This window comes from Pseudopodoces humilis, chromosome 7, assembly GCF_049639895.1.
Source record: "Pseudopodoces humilis isolate 2021_Gansu_Grassland_sample_001 chromosome 7, ASM4963989v1, whole genome shotgun sequence".
Classification (NCBI taxonomy): Eukaryota; Metazoa; Chordata; class Aves; order Passeriformes; family Paridae; genus Pseudopodoces; species Pseudopodoces humilis.
The window spans coordinates 36,786,246-36,806,467 of record NC_142206.1 but is presented as its reverse complement, the minus strand read 5'-3'; the positions used below and the strand labels follow the sequence as shown (position 1 = coordinate 36,806,467).

Sequence of the window (20,222 nt, the reverse complement as noted above, 5' to 3'; positions counted from 1 at the left end):
CTGGAATATAATTTATAACAATGAAATTAGCTTCCAAAAATAAGCTTTAAAACACGAATAAAATTAGAGCAACAGATATTAATCTGCTATGTGGCATTCTGTAAATCATGTCTTTAGGAGATCATAACTGAAAAAACATGCTTTCTTGGCAACACCCTTCTATTTTCATGGTGCAAATATTGATAATTTGAAGACCCTCAGTGGAATCCAGCACTAGCTATTGTTTTTATGCTGCAACAAAAGTAGCAGCAGGAGGTGAAATCAATGCCCTTGGAGGGTAGGGTCACAAAAAAGAATTTATTGCCACTTTTTTGTTCTGGAACAGTTTGCAATCATAAATTCTTCATAAACAGAATACTTCAGAGAATGGTCCGTCTTCATAAATATACGACAGAGGACATCAATTTCATTTAATTCACAATTTGTGTCAGCACAGCAGATGCCAATGCCTGCCTTGATAGGGTTGTTTAATATGCAATTGAGACAGAGTAATATTCAGCACAGGGGACAAAATTTCACAGATTAAACTGTACGCACCACTGACATTTCATTCTAATGTATTTCCATTCCACAGTGTTCACCTTAGATGAAAGTAATATTAAAAACCATATCCCTCTATTTTGCCATTGTTAGAAGTTAAAATCCTTGTCTTTAATTTTTTTCATGCCAATTAAAATGTAATCATGCCAATTAAAACAGTATGTCTAGTGCTGTTAGTTTCTGCAGAGGTTTTTATTAAATTAAACAAAACTCTATCAAACTCTGCTTATTATTCATGAAACTGCATTTAGCAGAAAAACTGTAATAGTTATATTTTATTTTTTTGTAAATGCTGAAATTAATGGTAAAACTTTATCTGGAGGTATATTTTGATTTTAACATACTTAGAAGCAAAGGGTTTCAAATTTTTTTAAGACAGTTTTCCTAGATTTTAAGAATTATGATCTTATTTCATAGTTTTAGATACTACCAGATTGAATCAGTGCCACTGAATTAAGATGATTAAATACCCTGAAATTTATAAACGTAAGGCTTACATCTGAAATTATTTTAAAAATAAAAGTTGTCATGATCAGATGTAAAAGGCTGGGTTTGTGAATCTTTTTTTAATCAGTAAATTTATTAATGATCAAACAAGTTCAAAATGCTTATGGTGATGCTGCAGATTAAAATTTAAAGTAATAAGCTCACTGGTCATAAGGCAAATTTTAACATTTTCTGACAATTTGCACATTTAGAAGCAACTCTACTTAACTAAAAAAGCCCCACCCTCTGAAATGGCTATTGCATTACCATATAACCTTAAGTGACACAACTCAGTATTTAAAATGCTGTTGGCAGGTTGCATGTATAGCTTACTCATAAAATATTAGAAATACTTTTTGAACTAGGATAATAGCATGCAAAACTATGCAATGTATTGCTAATATCACACATCTATAATTAATCATTTAAAGTAATATATAAATTTATCTTACCCTTGATTTGAAGTGAAGGCAATTAAGGAGAGAAGTGGATGGAAAAATATATAGTTTGACCTCCCTCCCTCAGCTGTTTTACAACAATAGGACAATAGTGTCTCCTGCACAGTGCCATCACCGGTCTCTGGGTAACAGAATCTCTATATTGCTTTTTTTGCCAGATTCTTGTATCTCCCTCTTTGGCTGAGACCCAGCCCATCATAGCGTGAAATGAATTACATGAAACTTTTTTGGCTTTTATCAAAACTGAGATGAATACAACAGCATGAAACATATCCTGGTTGTATTCTCAGCTTCAGGTATGCAGATTTGTACTGAATCCGTATATTTGTTTTCGAGCCATCAGTGTGACCTGAAATATGCAGTGACAACCCCACTTTTCATCTTAAAGGTATAGTAAATAGTTAAACAGTAGATGTCTCTAACATGTACCTTCAGAATAAATTCTATTAACATTCACTCAAGCATGACAGTCAGTGTATATCAGATATACTGCATTATAGTTGACTTGGTGCATACCCGTAATACATGGCATATTTTACTTACATTTTTTATGTATTAAAGAACTAAAATTATTAAAGTCAGACAGGAGACAAGGATGGAATAAAAAAAATCAACAGAAGAGGAAAAGGCTATGGAGTTTTTATAATAGAATGAGTAGCTTGTTTGAAATGTACGTGGTGGATTGAAAGAGAGAGATATTTGTGCTCCAAATTAGAAATCAGACAGACAGTGTACTTCAACACACAAAAATGTACACATAACCCACAAACAGTAATAAAAATGCAAATACCCCAAGCAGTTCCCATTTTTCATTAATTGAATCCACTTTTTCAAGGAGATCGTTTGGTAGTAAAACACCACTTTTCTTCAGAGCTTCAACCTTACTAAGCAGTTCCATCTTTTTTGGGTGTCTGATTGACATTTCTACATTGTATCTCTAAAATGAAAAGAAATATATAGTATTAGTTGCTGTAGAGAGTTTTCTCCATAAAAAAATCAGCTTTAATTGTATGTTCTTGGTTATGCCCATGCTCTATTTGACATTTTCTAATTTTATTTTTTTTAAGCACAAACTTCTAATAACATAGGAGATTTGGGTACCAAGCACGTAGACTTCTGGGTGACACATCTATGCAGGCAGTTAGCAGTTGATTACATATAGTAATGTTCACTCTCTCACAATATTCACTTGTACAATAATACCCACTAACCATCTTCCATCTGAATTTTGGTCTGCTCTTGCCTCATTCATGTTAGTGGTATCTTATTTTTAAAATATACTGCTTTAGGAAGTTATGCTGAGGTTCTTCATGGAAAACAAACCAAAATGAAACAAAAAACCCCAAGGAAATAATTTCATACTTATATTTCCTCTAGAGTTTATTTATTCTCTCTCCCATTGTGTTTTCTGTGTCACACATGGGCCTGAAAATGTGAGTTTGACCTTCGAAAAACAATTAGAAATAGCTCCCCTAAAACACAATTCCAGTTACTTGATTTTTATTGCATCAACCAACAGGAACAGTGAACTGGCCCACATATGAGAACAGCCACAATGTTAATGCAGTCCAATAGTTTCTTCAGGTTGAAAATACCTTCTATTTGTGTGCACCACTATTTATTGTTTAAAAAAAAACAAACAAAAGAACAGAGAAAACAGTTACAAAACTGGAATCTTCTTTCAGAAATTCTTTCATAGGACTTTCTAAATATTTAGGTCTATATTATTTACATAGTCTATAGAAATGTATTTTAATATACAGACGAATTGGAAAATAAATATTTTTCTTAAAACTGTATTCTCCAAAAATCTGACTTCTCTATTACGTATATCGTTATTATAGTGTTTAATTATGTTTTCATACTTGGTACAGTAAATAAAAAAAATTAACACATAAGCATCCACATATATGTACCCTCCATATAGTTAAGATAATTAAGTGCGAAAAAATTCATTGAAATGGAACTTCTGATATGGCCAAAAATGTGCCTATTACTGGAAGAAGAGAGTTCAGCACATATACTAGCAAAGGTGTTTACAAGACATACATAAATTATGCAAAGCTATTAGAAAATTGCTTCCTAAACATTAAGCTTTCTTTGCTTCAAATTCAGTCAAAAAACTGCTATTGCAGCTCATACTGAAAATGTTAATAACTGGGCTAAATATAAAAAAATTAAACTGGAATTATGAATGTTTAAAACATGGGTGCCTTTGCCAGATCCAAGAGCATTCTCTGTAGGAAAACAAAGAAAAAATACAATTGCAGACAGCTTAAAGAAAATAATAAAGGTGTGAAATCACTGTTTCAGCTATCAGGTTCTCAGCATTTCCATGCATATGTTTGCATATTGTTAGTTTCATATTTTAATCTCTCATTTACACAACACATGCACATCATTTGTATTATGTAAACTTCAGCAAATATTAGTCATTTGTGGATCATAGAGCAAATGTTTTAAATGAGGTGATTTAAACCATTTCTCATTATTAATGAACACTGATCAGGTGTCTGCGTATCCAAAATTGCATGAATATGCATGGTAAAGCCCAAGGAATTGTTTATAAAGAACTTGCCTTTTGACACTCGGTGTGCTGTAGCTGAGGTTTGAGATGTGTACCAGGTAGGGCACTAGGGCTGGACCCACCAAGAGGCAACACCATTTTATTTGACTGATGTGTTCAACAAGTACGATTCCTGGTCCTGTGTTATTGCCTTCTCGGCTAGAATGGCTGCTGGAGGAGATTACAATCTTCTTTATGTAATCTGATGTCTATTTAAAGATGATATAGCCGAAAAGGATTTGCATAATTATTTCCATAAGTACATGTAATATCAAAGGGAATCCAGAGCCCAATTTGCTAGGCACTGAAATCCAGTACGCGCGACTCCCTTTCTTTTGTCAAGTGAATTAATAGACTGAGGGAGTCCTCTAGCTGTGTGTCACTGGTGCAGGCACAGCCACTTACTGCTCATCACCTGCTCTAGGCTGGCACCTGCTGCTGCCTGGGCTGGGGCTAGGGATGTTCCTGGGCAGTGCAGAGCTGATGATGAAATAAAACACACTGCATGTTTCATAACTACAATGCTCTTGTTAACTTAGAAACTGAAGACATCTCATTTCATTTTGGACTGGATAAAATAATTCACTGCTGCATAATCCAAATAGTGTGACATGTTATAAAGGGTTATTACATTAAAAACTAAATAAGCTAGGTTTTATGTACGTGCTGTCTTTGTCACCGTGTAATCTACTGTATAAACAAGCATGATGAAAGTGCTGATTGATAGAAAATGCATTATATAGTAACAGTAAAAGATGAGAGATTTCAGTTGATTATCAGATGTATTTGTATATGACTGAGAGTCAGTATTGTTTCACTCCTGGATATTTAACATGCAATGTGTATTTTAACTTAAGGTACAGGAGGTACAGTTTGAGAACTGATAACATGAGATGCTATTGCTAATACAATTTTTTAATCCATTAAACACCTACACTCTGAGCAGTTGCATGGAAAAATTAGCTACCAGCTCTATCAGTGCTGCACAACCCTAGTCTGGTAGGACTACTTAATCCTGTGGTGAGAAGATAATTTAATCTAAAGATTCATTCTTTCCTCGGCTTTAAGTGAGCAAAGACTGCTCTATTGTGACAGTCTGTGGATGTTATGATATAGATTACTGTTTAATAGCCAAAAATGAGATTAAGGAAGTTAAGATCACAAGCTTCTCACAATAAACTCAATAATAAATAAATGGGTAATATTTAATTTCCCACAACACCTGTCATATAAACTGGGAAAAAAAAAACCCAAACAGCAATGTACTGGAAAACCTGCAAAATATTTACAGCATGATTAGCTGTGTGCATGCATGCCTGGTTTTGTGTTCCCGAGGACACTCAAAAGAAATCCAAAACATTGTTACGTAAGTTAAAGAATTTGGCCTTTTATTCCTTCTCTCAATACGATCAATACTTCTCAAAGGACAAAGAAAATAATGGAAATAAATGCAGTACCATTTATCCATGAAGAAGTTTGGCAAAAATATTTAAGCCAAAAGAAGTTGAATTCCAAAACAAAGCAAGTTAAAACCTTACTTCCCCTGATAAAAACATTTTAAGAAATCCAGGCAGGCTGATTGAGACACATTTTTCGACACTTTATACTAAACTGTGCTTTTTCTCTCTCTTTTTTTTTTTTTTCCTAAAAAAATTATATAAAACATTTTTTGTGTGAAAAATCACACCCGAAAATTCTGTCCAAATGGAGACTGGAACAATGCCTTGTAACAGTGTTAATTGTCACCATGGAAACCAGAAGAATAAGCCATTTTGAAACTGGTATAGAAGGCACACATTGAGCAACTCAAGCATTTTTCAGCCTCCCTCAGTGTTAAGGAACAAGATGCCTAGTCACTGAGAGGTCAGAGAAAGAAATCATCATGAAAGGTTCGTAGATGTGCACTGTCTGGTAAACAATAAAAAAATCTGTACACAGTTAACAACTCTGTAAAACTGCACACTGCATCTTTCAGAAAGAGAAACACCACAAAAAGATGATAGGAGATCAGCAGATTCCACCCCTTGAGTAAAACTTTAGGGCAATATTATGTGAACCTTGTCCCTAAAGCTCCCTGGGAATTCTGTTGTTGTAATAAAACTTCAGAAGAGAAAAAAAAAAAAAAAAGCCTGCATGATGGAATTCAAAATAATGCTCTAAAAGCACACAGAGAGATTAAGACATCCATTGTAAGACTTTTGTATGGTGCTTCTGTTGGTTATAGTGAAAAGAGACCAGACATACTGAACACACAGTGGAGCTATGGCTACGAAGTACAGAAGAATTAAGCCAATGAACTTTCTCCATTACCAGAATAAGGGTGTGCTATTTGTAAATGTTCTGCATTCCATCATTCACATGCTAACAAAGTATCTTCAGTCAGATGGCACTGTAGGATATACAACTGAGATCGGAACTGAGTGACCTGCAACCTTAGTTTTACCTGCATTGAAATTCTAAACTTTAAAAATTTGCCATTTGGGGTGTTTTGACTGTGGCAGACAGCAATAAATACAGATATATACCCTCGGTGAAGGCATGTGCATACACAGTCAGCAATGGCTCACATTTGTAATATATACTGCATGCATAAAATTGAGTAAATAATACTCTGCAAGCAAATTCATCAAATACCTAACAAATATATATATACATAGATATATACATATATATAGTATGTATGTGTATATATATATATATATATACACTATATATATATATGCATATGTAGCAATATTTGTCCATCATCTCTTCACGCACATTCTCATTTTGCTTTCTGGATAATGTTTGCACTCTTCATGCTAGGCTTCATGGTGGCCCCTTAGGAAGCCCATGCCTAATGCCATTCAGTGCTGAACAAAGAGTCTTTTTATTCCAAAGTCCAGGGTCCAAAGCTCAGCTGTATACAAGCAAAGTGAAGGAATCTGCTAGAGGCCAGCCTACCCTTCACAATAGCTCTTAATGCTTCTACCTTTTTGGTACTGTCAGTGTGAAACATTTTAGAAACTGTCCAGAAGCTTGATTATATTTCTTACGTTGTCAATACCACTAGAACGTCTGGACAACATTCAAGACCTGGGCAGTGTGATCTGTCTAGATGAAAAGCAGTTCCTGTTTCTTGCAAACTCCATGTATTTCTGTATTAGCAATTTACGGCAAATAATTGCACAGAGAAATTATAAAGACTCCTACAATTGTCCTTGTAAATTAATAATAGGCTTTCTTGATTGGGATAAATTTGCTGCTGAGCCTTTGGAAAAATTAAAAAGTGCAATGTCATTTAAAATTGCCAGAACTCACAGAGCAAATTACATCTGAGGTTAAGAATCAGTTTTTCCTCCTCTAGTTTATTCCATTTGCATGATCCTGAAATCATATTACATTGGCTATGTATTGTTAATTGGACATAGATTGCATTATCTTTGATATAAATCAAACTACAAATATTAAAATGAATTGCAAATTCTGTAATAGAAGATCATAAAACAATCTTTTTTAAGTATCTCCCATTAATAATTTAATTCCAATTATATCACTCGGAAAACTCAGGAAGGAGAGTGCTAACTTATTTCCATTTGCCTTTTCCCCTTACAAATAAGCACAACAGCACAATATGTATTTGTGTGAGAGTGCATGTGCATATGGGTGCACGCCTACAAAACAAAACAAATCTTAGCACTTTTGTCTTAAACCCCTACAGACACCTTAGGTTTTTTTGTGTCAGAAACTAGCAAATGCAGATTACATGTCTGCTATGCATTTCCTTCTGTGGCAGCTTGAGAAATAAACACATTGAAAGAAATATTAAGCAACTTCATGAACTGAATTTTGCCTACATTAAAAAATTATGCAGTTGGTATTCATTGTTCTGCCTCTTTTTTTCCTAAGAAAAGTGATCCAAACACTTTAAATTTTACTATATATGTAATATCTTTTTGAAGACTTTGTGTGCCCTTTAATGAATTTATATTAAATATTTAATACTGTTTAGGGCATATCCACTACTACCAAAAACAGTTATATTCCCAGCAGTCCCACTGTTTCAGGCAGAGGGCTTGATTGATCCTCCTAGCCTGAATTGAGTAGAATGAAAAGAAGCAGTTGGAAAATAGCTGCAATCATTTAATGCAGATGACCTCTGACAGGCTCACAGCTCTTCTATCTGAACAGAAATTTGCATGGGGTCTCTGTGCAGAGGAACAATGTAACCTAAATGGTAGACAATCTTTATTCTAATGAAGTGGGTGTCAAGGTCAATGTAAAACTGCAATGATAAATGGTGCACCACTAGGCAAGAGAAGTTGCATAGGCATTGTAGTGCTTTCACATTAATTGAAGGCTGAAATGCACCGAGTGAAAGCACAAGACTCTCTTTTCACCATAATGTGTTAATGCACAAATGTTTAAATGTTTTATTCAAGCCCTTAGCCTGTTGGCACAAATCTTATTGCAAACAAAAATACAATAGTTGGCCAATAACCAGAAAAATAGAACTTTTTATTAGCTTGCCTTATTTCTTGAATCCCTAACAACTTCCACAATCTACTCAGAGTACCAAAAGAATAACAAGCCTCCAGACACCTAATGTAATTCCCATGATCCTTTTTCTATTTAGGATATCTGTCTTTAATTAGTTCCAAACAAGCAAGCCTTTAGACAACTCTTCATTAGATACCATTCCCAATGAACTAACTGTGAGAAGAAAAGTCATGCTTCAATATTATTATTTCCTAGATTCCAAGTTTTCTTTTAGTATATAGTTAACATCTCCAGGTGCCTTTTGTTCTCTCAAAGAATTAGACCAGTAAAACTGGGTTTTGTAATGCAAAGAGTTGTGTGCCTAGAGTGGGGACTAAACTACAATCTGTTATTGTGGCTTTGTCAAAACTGCAATACAACTATAATTATGGTACTTCATCAGTCGATCAAGCAATTTGTGGAAGGCAGTACATTTTGTCTTATAAAAATGAGGAGGACAGTAAGCTGCTTTTTAAAATCCTGAGCTGCTTAAGCTTGTTAAGGGTATATTGTTTGCTAATACACTCATTAGCAGCCAGGCATTTTAACTTCATCAATTAAACAGGAAATGGTGTTGCACCATTAGTTTCACAAAATGCTAAAAAACAGATAGCAGTCTACAGTTAAGAATTTTAGGAATCGTATTTTAACCTGCAAACTGCATTATACATTTCAAAACATTTTTTATGCACCAACATATACATGGGGAGTGTGTAGGTCTGTCTGTCTGTGCACGAATGTAGGTGGTGAAAGCCCTGCAGATAGTTGTGAAGCTAATTATATATATCTACACACACATACACCCACTTAAAATTTCCCAAGTCCCCTTAGGATTGCTGCTGAAGCACAACGTCATTTCTTGACACCGATGAACATTTACTCATCTGAGTAATCCCAAGGATGGCAGAAGTTTATTCCTGTGAACAACTAACAGCTCTCCTGGATAACTAACAGGTTCACAGTATGGATGACAATTTTTGAGTATTTACCAGTTTTTACAGTTTTAGGCTCTTCCGTGCAAGTAGTTATTAACAATATGATTGGAGATATCAGATGAGGAGCTATTGTTTGTTATTAAAGAGGATCTGCAATGCTTTCAGTTTCTGGGGATCTCTGAGTGGCATGTACTATACAACACCATTTCTATTTTACAACTCGCCTGAGCAAGGGAATTTTCCATATGGAAATCAGTCTTCAGGATATTGCAATTCAGAGAATAAACTCCAGTGGGGGAGTGGGGGTGGGGGATGGGAGAATTGTAGTGTAAAGGGAAAAAAAAAAACCCAACCCCAAAAAAACCCCACGTTAGTGATGAAACTGTTTAAAAAACTGTACAGCTTCATCTGTGTGTGATTTGTCAGGTCTGAAGCTTTGACGTGCCCAAGGGGCAGACCCCAGCGGGGCGCAGGCTGCAGAGCTAAATAGCTGTGAAAGAAGTCTTAATGTAGGATGGAATTCAAACTAACCTTGACATGACCTCGGGAAAAATATGCAAAAAGTAAAATGAATGCACTCTGCAAGATACATCCTAATTTTGTGGCCGAGCTGGTTAGTTTCACAAACATAACTGGGACTTTAAAAGCAAAATAAAACGCGAGGAAAAAGGGGAAACTTCAGAATTCAGAGTAAAAACTCAAGCAGGCATGGGATGTTGCTGTGGAGGCATATGAATCATTTGGAAACAATCCAAATAAAAACCAACACCGAACAATATTGTTGTCAGCCTGTCTATTCAGGAAAATTGTTTTTTTAGGTTGAATATAAATGACACAAAGCCAAGATTACATCATTGCATTACAAAGTCTGTTGTGGCTTTTAGCCGAACAAGCCCCATAGATCTACTGGCTGATGGCAGTAATTCAGTAAGAAGTTTTAAAGGCTTGGTTGTTTTGGGGTTTTTTTTTTCCTTTTTTTAAGCTTTGTTACTCTAAATATAGTGGAATTTTGTTCAAATATTGATTATTTAAATTTTTTAAAACCACATCCCTGAGTTTGTTGTGCAAGCTTACTACTTTATACAAATAAAAATTTGAATGGGTATATTAAGCCTTTATTTGGCTTTATTATGCATTTGGCCTTATTATGCATTTGGCCTGTCTTGCACAGTTAAGCAGGACGATATCCACCTTAATATAGCAGCCAAGAACTGGCTTATTCGCTAGATATATGGAAATTGTAATTGAGTGTCAACTTCCGTTGAAATTCAATCCCATTACCTTCAGAATGCAATTTTGTAGCAATACCAGTTATTTACTATGCTATTAACCAGTTTTTAAACATAATTAAATTCAGAGAACACATAGCCAAAATACAGTTGTTTCAATTCATATGGCGAGGGTAATCCAGTACGAGGTGCGTAAGAGCCAGCTAGGTCTGAGATGGCCACCCACCTACAAACCAAGGCAAACCCTGGCAGATGATGTTAGAACATGGTGCCCCTGCACAGGATATAGTGCAGCTCAGGTCAGGCCACAGAGTTGGTACTCTTCATATTTATCTATCTTACAAACCATGTGTTTTTACTGGGATCTTTGGCTGATTTCTGAAGGAATTTCTGATATTGGTCTTGCGCTGCTTGCAACGATGCTGTTGTCTTTGAGTTTGTTTTCATACCTTGCACCAAAGGTGTGACTTCTGATACAGACAAATACAGATGCAACCAACAGACATACTTAACGTATTAGACATTGATTCAGCTAAATTTACATGTATGTAGTTGCCTGGAGAATTGATATTAAATTTTAAAAAATGGTGCTCTTTAGAAATTAATAGCTGCTATACTGTTGGGTTAATGCTCAGGTATATTTTTTTGAGGGAAAAAAAACCCCACAGAGTAAGGGAGATTCCAAAATACTGTTGTATTACTACAGTTAGTCCATTATTGAGCAGAAAATGCATTTGAAGGTGGAGAAAAAGTTTGGCCTGGAAACAAAAAGGTGTAGTTGCAGCACCATCCTTGGCTGGATATTCTTGAAATCTCATACTGATACACTTTTACATTTACATTTTTACAAAATAATATACAACATTGTAAGATTATGGAGATTTTTTTTGAGATTTTCAAAGAAAATCATTTATAACCTGTTATCCCCTCTTCTGCTAAGCTGTGCCTGCTGTTGCAGTATGCATGAAACATAAAATTGGAACTCCTCTACACAAAGATTTAATTCCAAATGCACCTACTATTGTCAGGCTGTACGTTACAGGCATCATTCTGTTTTGAAATGGATGTTCTTGTGCATTTATCTTTCACAGACTGGCTCTTCTGAAGTCCTTATTCCTTTGTTACCCAGCTAGAATGCTAATGGTGATCAGTAATATCTTTCCATGAGAGAAGCTTGACTGAAAATCTACAAATAAATTATTCGCTCTTCCAGCAACACTACTGGGATGTGTTTGGGGGTAGAATATCTCTGGATCCTCATTTTCTTACCTATTTGCTATACTTTTTCATGGGAGAAGAGGTTCCCCGCTGGAAAAACATCCAAATGGAAATTGAAGCTTCTCAAACCAACAGAGGACTCGGTCTCCACCAAGGTACAGGTAATTCCACAAAGATCAGTACACACATCACTTAAGGCACAGTGGCTTTAGTAATGCAAATAACTGGACCTTGTCAGCTGTGAGCAAAGTCATCCTCGGCCTGTGACAAGAGCCCTACTACAGTCTTCACAGGCTGGTGAGTGACCTCAAGGCGAGAAAAACTCTGCATCTAGCTTGCTAAATCTCCAACTTCAGAATATGTGGATCTTAGTTCCCACTACCTCTAGTATCTAGAGTAACAACAAGATTTTTAAAGTAATTGAACTTTTTCCACAGAACTCACACCTGTTTGACTGCTCATCCAAGTGCTGATTGGAAAGAGTGTTGACAGCAGATTTCTCAATTAGCCCTACAGCTATAAAGAAAAATGTTATTTTTATTTTAAATGTAGATCCTGTACTGTATTAAATGAAGTGAAAGCTATAGTTTTTACCATGTGCTATTTGATTTTTTCCTTATAATGTCCCTTGTATTATGTCAAAGTTGGCACATGCAGCAGGTCCGTGAGGAATGCTAAAAGGTCTCCACTATCTAAAACACTGGCACACACTGCAATTCCTTTTACAGCAATACCATTACAATGGCATCAAAACTATAGCAAAACTCGTTAAAAGGTCTTATTGTTAACTGCTTATGATTATCTGCAGAGAGCCATACTCTGAACCTTTCAAGAGGCACAGCAAATAATGGTGATTCTCTTTTCCAGTACACATTAATGTTATTAAAACAAAAGGAGAAATTCGGCATTATCGTTATCAGTTTTTACAATGGAACAATCTCATTTTAGAAGAATTTTATAAGCTGTTAAGAATTCAGTATTTAATTTCTAATATTACTCTAGGAAAAAACATAGTACTTTTCTACAAAAGAAAAAATATTCTCATGTTATTTTTGTGATCAAATACAAACTATTCTCAAGAGCAAATATATAACAGAACTGCTGACACAGCCTAAAGTATGGCTGTGTGAATGCTGCAGAAAAAGCTATTTCAGAAAACATTTTCAGCAATAGAAATCCAACTTTGTTTAAACCTGAACATTTTTTTTACAATATCAAGTAATGTTAACAGCATGCTGAAAATGTTAAGGCTAAGTGTACAGTGTCAAAATAGATTGAATCTCTGAAAACTGGAAATTCAAGCTTTTTAAACATAATCCAGATGTTTGGCTTTTAATCATATTTCAAAAAGAGGAAACTTATGCAATACAAAATTCATACATGCATATTTCATTAGTGTCTTTCCTATCACTGAATTAAAAATTTCTAACATATGTTTTCGTCAAACAGATAATGTTTTAAATTAGAAGAGTTGGCAAGAAGTTGTACACCTCACAAATGTCACTGGAGTATTTTAAATTAGAAGAAAATATTTCATTTTTTATGTTATTGACAGCTTTGATAGAAAATGCTATAGCAGTGATCATTTTTGGCCTTATCAATATAGTTTGATAGTCTCTGAAAGAAACCAAGCATATAATGACTGAACAGCAAGAACTAAGGACTAGACTTCTTCAGAATACCTGAGACTGATAACACTTTGACAGGCCTGCGAGTATTTAACACACATGCTTTCCATCTTCCTTACTGGTGATCTAAACAGGACAATACTTTGTTTCTTCAGCAAAAACCAGACAATTCTGAATGGGAAAGAACTTTTTCCAATATATATTTCAATTCCAGAACATTAACAACACCACTACATTTGCTGAATAATATTTAAAGGACTGTATCACAGTGGCCATTGTTTCTAAAACCTAATATATATGATAAATTGTACGATTTTTTTTTAACCTCCAGAGTCTTAGAAAATTAGAGTCTGAGTTCATTTGTAAAAATGGAGTTTCTGAATGTAATAATATTTTAATATTTTAAATAATTTAAGGCAGACAAAACTGAAGCAATAAATATGAGAGGAAATATCACACATGTTATTGGAAAAGGGAAAAAAGACAAAAAAATCCTGCTTCTGGCTACCTGCATGAGACATTGGGCTTGCTCTTTAAGACCCCTGTATCTTCCAAGGAGCATGTGAAGTGTGCTTGTACACCCCCACAAACAGAAATATGCTCCTGCTATACTGTGATGTGATGGAATGAGATGTGACTATGAACTTCATGTCTGTGTAGGAATGTTGGAAACAACACAGGACATGCTGAAAGTGAGTCTCTCTGTATCTCCAACAGCTGCTGTGTCCAGGAGAGACACTTTGCCTCTTTCAAATGGCCACCAGCAAGGGGATGCCTAAAGCAGCCTTTTACAGGCTCAATATTGCTATGCTTCAGTGAATTGCACCAGTCATGTGAGATAGAGAAATATTATTTTTTATTTAAAATGGGAAACTGAGGTACAGATGGACACCATTTACAGTCCCAGGGACGAAATATCTCTCATGTGGGAATACAAGTGTTCCAGTAGTCACTCCACTATTCTGTCTAAGAGAATATGCTTTCTGATCTCAAAACAACTTAACACTCTGTTTCACACTAGACTGAAAAAAAAAAATAGTTATAACACTTACAGTATATTTTAGTCACTTCAGAAAATACCTCAGCTCTGCACTTTCTTACATTCTCAATGATATTTAGGAACTAACACTAATAGTTACCTTTAAAAGAGTATGAGAGTGACACTGAACTCATTTTGTGGCTGAACAACTATCGAGACAGAAACAAAAGAAACTTTCTCTCTGTTTCTTTCTATTTCCCTCATTTCAGGTGTCTGTTCTCAAGGATTTATGGTGCTGCTATACATGAACTCTGCTATTTGCTGGCATGATGAAAGCTGAAAGCTTCTTCTCATCTTTAATGGCATTCTGCCAAAATATTCTCTGACAAAACTTGGGTTGATTCACAGATCTGAAGTTCAAGAAATTGTCATAATCTAACCTCCCTACTTCTATAAAATGCACCCTAATCTTATCATCTCTGCCTATATTAAGTTCTCAAATTTCTGGCTTGGAGAAGATCTTCTGCTATTGCATCTGTCCCTGACTTAAAGACAGAAATAATAGTAAATTTACAGAATTCCTTGATAAAATGATAAACAACTAGTTTATTTCACTGTTAGAAAATGCCTCATTCCTAGGTTGAACTAGTTTAACTTCCAGATGCTTTTACCTTCTTATACATTTGCCCATAGCTTGAATGTCTGTGAAAGCATGAAGTTACTACCAGAACCAAACATGAAAACAGATGGTTTGCATTGAACTTGAGTTATCTCTTTTGGTGTTTCTGGGATTACAATTTATAGAACCAAAACATATAGAAGATTAACTATTCTTGCAGAGGCTAGTACACTCAAATACATGCATTTTGGAGATTCTTAAGGTGCTTGGTTTTTCCTAGGGCTGCCAGCAAGCAAATTTTTGATAACTTGGCCCTGATATAAATGAAAAATGATGAGCTTGGATTTAATTTATGCTTATTCATTGCCTTATACTTGTTGGACTCTCTTGGTTCACTTAAGATTTTTTGCTGATGCTGTTCATGCTGGAAAGGAGAATAGGGAGCAGTTGAAAAAGAACATAGTGGCAGGTGAAGTTGACGACGAAAAGGATCACATTCAGAGTAGAAATACCATACTTATTCTCATAGAACAACACCACAGGACATCAGAAATCCTAATAATCAATGAGAGTTTCACTCACAACGTATTTTCTACTGTGCCCTACCAACTGCTCTAGATTCACTCTGGAAATTACAAAGTTGAATGTGAAGGGGTCTTGACAGACCAGGGAATCTGCCCCTTTGTGTTTAGCATTTTGTAATGAGCTTCTCTGAAATCAGCACACAGCATAACGCCTGCATATTAATAGAATCTGTCTTAAGGCAATTAAAAAAAAAATTAGTTCTGTAAAGATATGGCAACAAAACTGTAGAAATTGATTTCAGCAAAAAACCACCACAAGTTCATGATGACTTATGTTGTCTCACTGAAATGCTAATCTCTGTGCTCTAAACAGACTGATAAACTGGTGGCTATAGCATCGATATTCAAATCTATGTAACACTTGCAATGTCAGTGGATATAGACACTTGTAAGTTATTGCTATTTTAATGTCTGAATTCTACTTAAGTTGAAACAGGACGTCTTGAAAATGGGAAAAGATATGCATATATCTGAGAAGGAGGAAAAAAGTGCTTCAAAGGACTGCAGCAGCAGGAAATACAAGGACACAAAACCAGTAGTGAGGAAATATCATACAAAGCAAATTTAGGATTTTTTGAATGTATGTCATCTATAGTGAACACTAGAGAAGACATGAACTTTTGTCTTTCTGGCATTCTCTCAAGAGATTCTGGTCCTGCTTTGTGGAAAGCCTATTCTGGTAACTATGAATGCCATGATAGCTGCCTGGCTGTTCAAATACAAATTGAAAAGATCTGTGGCCATTAAAAAAAGATATATGCTTACTGTAATGTGTATTGATGTCTTCAACTTTAACTGCTGTCTGTTTAATAGATGTTTGTTATGGGAATATGTGTAGGGAATTTAGTAGTCCCAAACAAAGATGGAAAAATGTAAGAAAACAGATCAGGAAGGATGGTGGATAAATAACAAGATTCCATTGCCTATTCTGGTGTTTTTCAAAAATTTAAGGAATATAGTCTACTGAGAATATCAGCAAAATAGTTTACTGATTTTTATGGTGACAGAACCTTTGACAACGATATCTGCATTTCAGTGACATTAATAAAGTGGTCCCACTTCAAGGTTTCACTGGCTGTATTTCCTATCTTAGTAATCATTTTATAATTAGCAACAATTTTAAAAATAAAAAAGTATACCTTGTTGAATACTCCACATTCTTAATTCTACTAGGTTACCTTTTTTCAAATCTACGTCTAAGTCAACATTTTTGGCCATTTTGTTTACTATTTTGTTAGAGCTATAATATGTTGCTATAGAACTGAAGTCTAAAGAAATGAAAGTAATGAATACATATTTTAGAACAGGCCATAGAGCTTTTTTACATTAAATTACTACACTAGCACTACATTAACCCTATTAAAGTTAATTTTTACAGCTCATTGGTGATTGGCATTTGGTACTGATGTTTGAAGAATCGCCATTGCATTGATTTTATTCTTTAATAAAGTGTGAAAAAATGGAAGAAGTAGGATTTAACTGTCCTTTGGTAAAGCTCTTAAGTTTCAAATATTTAAACCATACAAAAGTCTTTAGGGACATTATATTTGTTTTTAATTTTCCAACATTTCATAGGCCTGAAAAAGTCCCACTAGTAGGAATACATTTACACTTGATTGGTGCCACAAAAAAGAGCATGTTCAGAGTACAAATGCCACACTTGCTCTCATGGAATAACAGCACTGAACATCAGAAATCCTAATAAACATTAACTGCAGACCCTTCTCAGGACGTGAATGCACATGTTGACAGCACAGTGTAGTAGGCCACCTGCTGGCCAAAACAGCCAATTAGCAATTTTAATCTAATAATTAGAGGATCATACAAAGAGATAAACATAAAAGAAGTGCAGAAACCCCATCAACTAAAGACTATTTGAAGTAATGCAGTTGTATATATAAAAGGGAGTGATTCCTCATCCTATTTTAGGTTTTTCAAAAGTGGTCATCACTTAAGTCTGGATACCACTTGATGAAACAATGTTGTCTTCTGTTAAAAACACACAGTAGCTATGTTCTTAGGTTTTACACACCACTTTATACAGTAAGGTTCCATGGCAGGTCATCTGTCACGCTATACTAGTCACTTCTCAGGAATGATTAGAAGAGGCTCTGGATATGAAAACCCAAAACTTTTTGTGAGTAGCTTCCCTGGGAACACAGGCTGAACAAAAACATGTTGGCTGCCATCACTTCTTGAAAGGATGTAGGAACTAAGACTACTGTGGCCACAGGTTTGGATCCAAATGTAACCATACAAAGCAAGGACAACTGTCAATGTACTGACCACACTGTGCATTCAGACCCACAAAAGAGGGGTGTATGAAATAGAAGGACTGACAAGTTGCAGAAATGCCTGGACAAATGAGTTATTTTCATGATTTCAGAAAGATCCTTAATATGATGGATGACCTGACAACTAGAGATCAAAACATGGGAAAGTGCCTGGTGTTGAGATTTACTCAGTCAGAATCTGCTGGTGTTAAAATCTGCAGCACTAATTGAGCTAAAAGACATAACTACAAAAAGAACTCAAAGATACAGCAGCTTCTGAAGAACCTGGAAAATGGACCATATACTCCTGAAGGGAAGAATTTAGAGAGCACAAGAGCACAATACAGAATGCACATGACTGAAAAAAGTGTGTGTTCTGTGATTTTTAACCTTATAAAACCATAAATATCAATAGAAAACCTCTCCCTCCACAAGAACTCTACATCAAATTCACAAAAACATCACATGTATGATCCAAATGGTCCATGCTGATTTTAATGAAACCAAAAGCCGGAACCATCAAACCTCCCATCACTCTGGGTCTCCCTGTTTGGACTGTGGAGGGTTGTTCATGACACATACAGGCACCAATAAACATAACAATTTTTGAATGGTATGCAAGTTATTACAGTAGTGTATTTCCAGTGACTGACTTAAAGGGAAGGAAACAGGGGAAAATGCTACAAGATTAATTTTCTGGCATGAATTCACTTGGTTAAAATACAGGAAATATTTTTCCTCACTATTTAAAAATACAGGGGAAAATCAGAAGAGTTTGGCTACCATTAGAGCATACCTCAGCACCAAACCTGAGATTTCCTACCATGGCAGTAAAAAGCATTGTCTATGAAAATGGTTAGTTCACAGAGAGAATATCCTGTTCTTCAGTCAAGACACAGCTTGTGGGATGCCTGGCTTCTAGAAGAGATGCAAAAAACTCCTCCCATATACCCCCAAAAGGGGCAAAGCTTGCTGTTGCTTGCTGCAGTTGGACAGCAATATTCAATATCTCTTTTAATATAACTTCAAACAGGAAGAGATGAATTTATTTAATATGAACCAAACAGAAATGTTTCCATGAAATGCACATTTTATTGCTCAATATTTAATACTCTGAGTAACTTTGAAATGTGCCAGGAATAGCAAAGCTCGCTTATTTAGCATTTGTGCTGTTAGACAAAATACATATATATAGATGTATATATATATATATATATATAGGCACAACTGAACTAAATGAAAACATGCTTCTTTAAATAGCTATATTCTCCCTCCTTTGCATCTATGCTAATTCCTGACTATGTTAATCTGATTTTATGGAGTACTCAGTATTGATCATTGATTTGTAGAGGTAAATTCAGCACTTGAACTGAGAAAAAAAAAACATGTGGGATGTGGGTCTGCCTGGAGCTGAAGGCAGCTGGTGATATCTTAAAGGTGAGCTATTGCCCACCTGGTAACTCATGGGAAATTACTTCTCCTCGAAGGCAAGTGCAATGTGCATGAGAAGGGAACAAGTTGTGCTGCTGCTTCCAGGCAAGACAGAAATTTCTAATTTCACTGATTTTAGAAACAAGAGCTTTCTGGGGTCTCAGTTGGAAGGAACCCACTTTAATTTCAGCTTACCCCTACACTCATTCACTACTTCTGCTATGGTGCCAGGAAAAATTATAGAGGAACTGCTACAGGAGCTCTGTATCATCAGGAGATTCTCCTAATGCCCAGTTCCTTTAAATACTTGTACTACTAAACAATTGGTGTCTTACTGCATTGCCCACCCCTCTTCCCCTACTCTTATATTTTCTCTTGGTCATTAACCATTTTTGTTCATCACTTTGTATTGACCATGGCAAAAATCCATAGGCTTTTGCCAAGTGTGCAAAAAATTTGTAAAAGTGTTTGTTCATGTGTGTGAAAGACAGAACTGTCCGTCAGCTGTTCTGCCTGTTTTCTGGGGTACTCCTAGTTTCTCATGGCCAGCAGTGAAGTCCTTCAAAAATCAATATATGTCCCCCACAAATGACTCACTCTTTCACGTTTTCTGCATTTAGATTAATATTCCTGTCCAGGTTTCCATTTAAGGGTTGGTTATGGATTGCCTCCTCTGACATTTCTGTCTCCTATGCTTAGACTAACATCAGCTACTCTCTACAGGAAGAGTGTCAGGTTCACATTACACTGGAATACCC

General features: G+C 35.4%; 1 protein-coding gene across 6 annotated transcripts in view; it reads right to left on the bottom strand.

Annotated features, from left to right (window-relative positions):
• Nucleotides 1-20,222, bottom strand: part of AKAP6 (A-kinase anchoring protein 6) — a 259,455-nt gene that overhangs the window by 44,813 nt on the left and 194,420 nt on the right. For all 6 annotated transcript variants that reach the window (XM_088057688.1, XM_088057686.1, XM_088057690.1 and 3 more), the window contains one exon: nt 2,275-2,421. In XM_088057688.1, the coding sequence (XP_087913814.1) occupies nt 2,275-2,421 (147 nt within the window). The remainder of the gene's footprint in view (nt 1-2,274; nt 2,422-20,222) is intronic.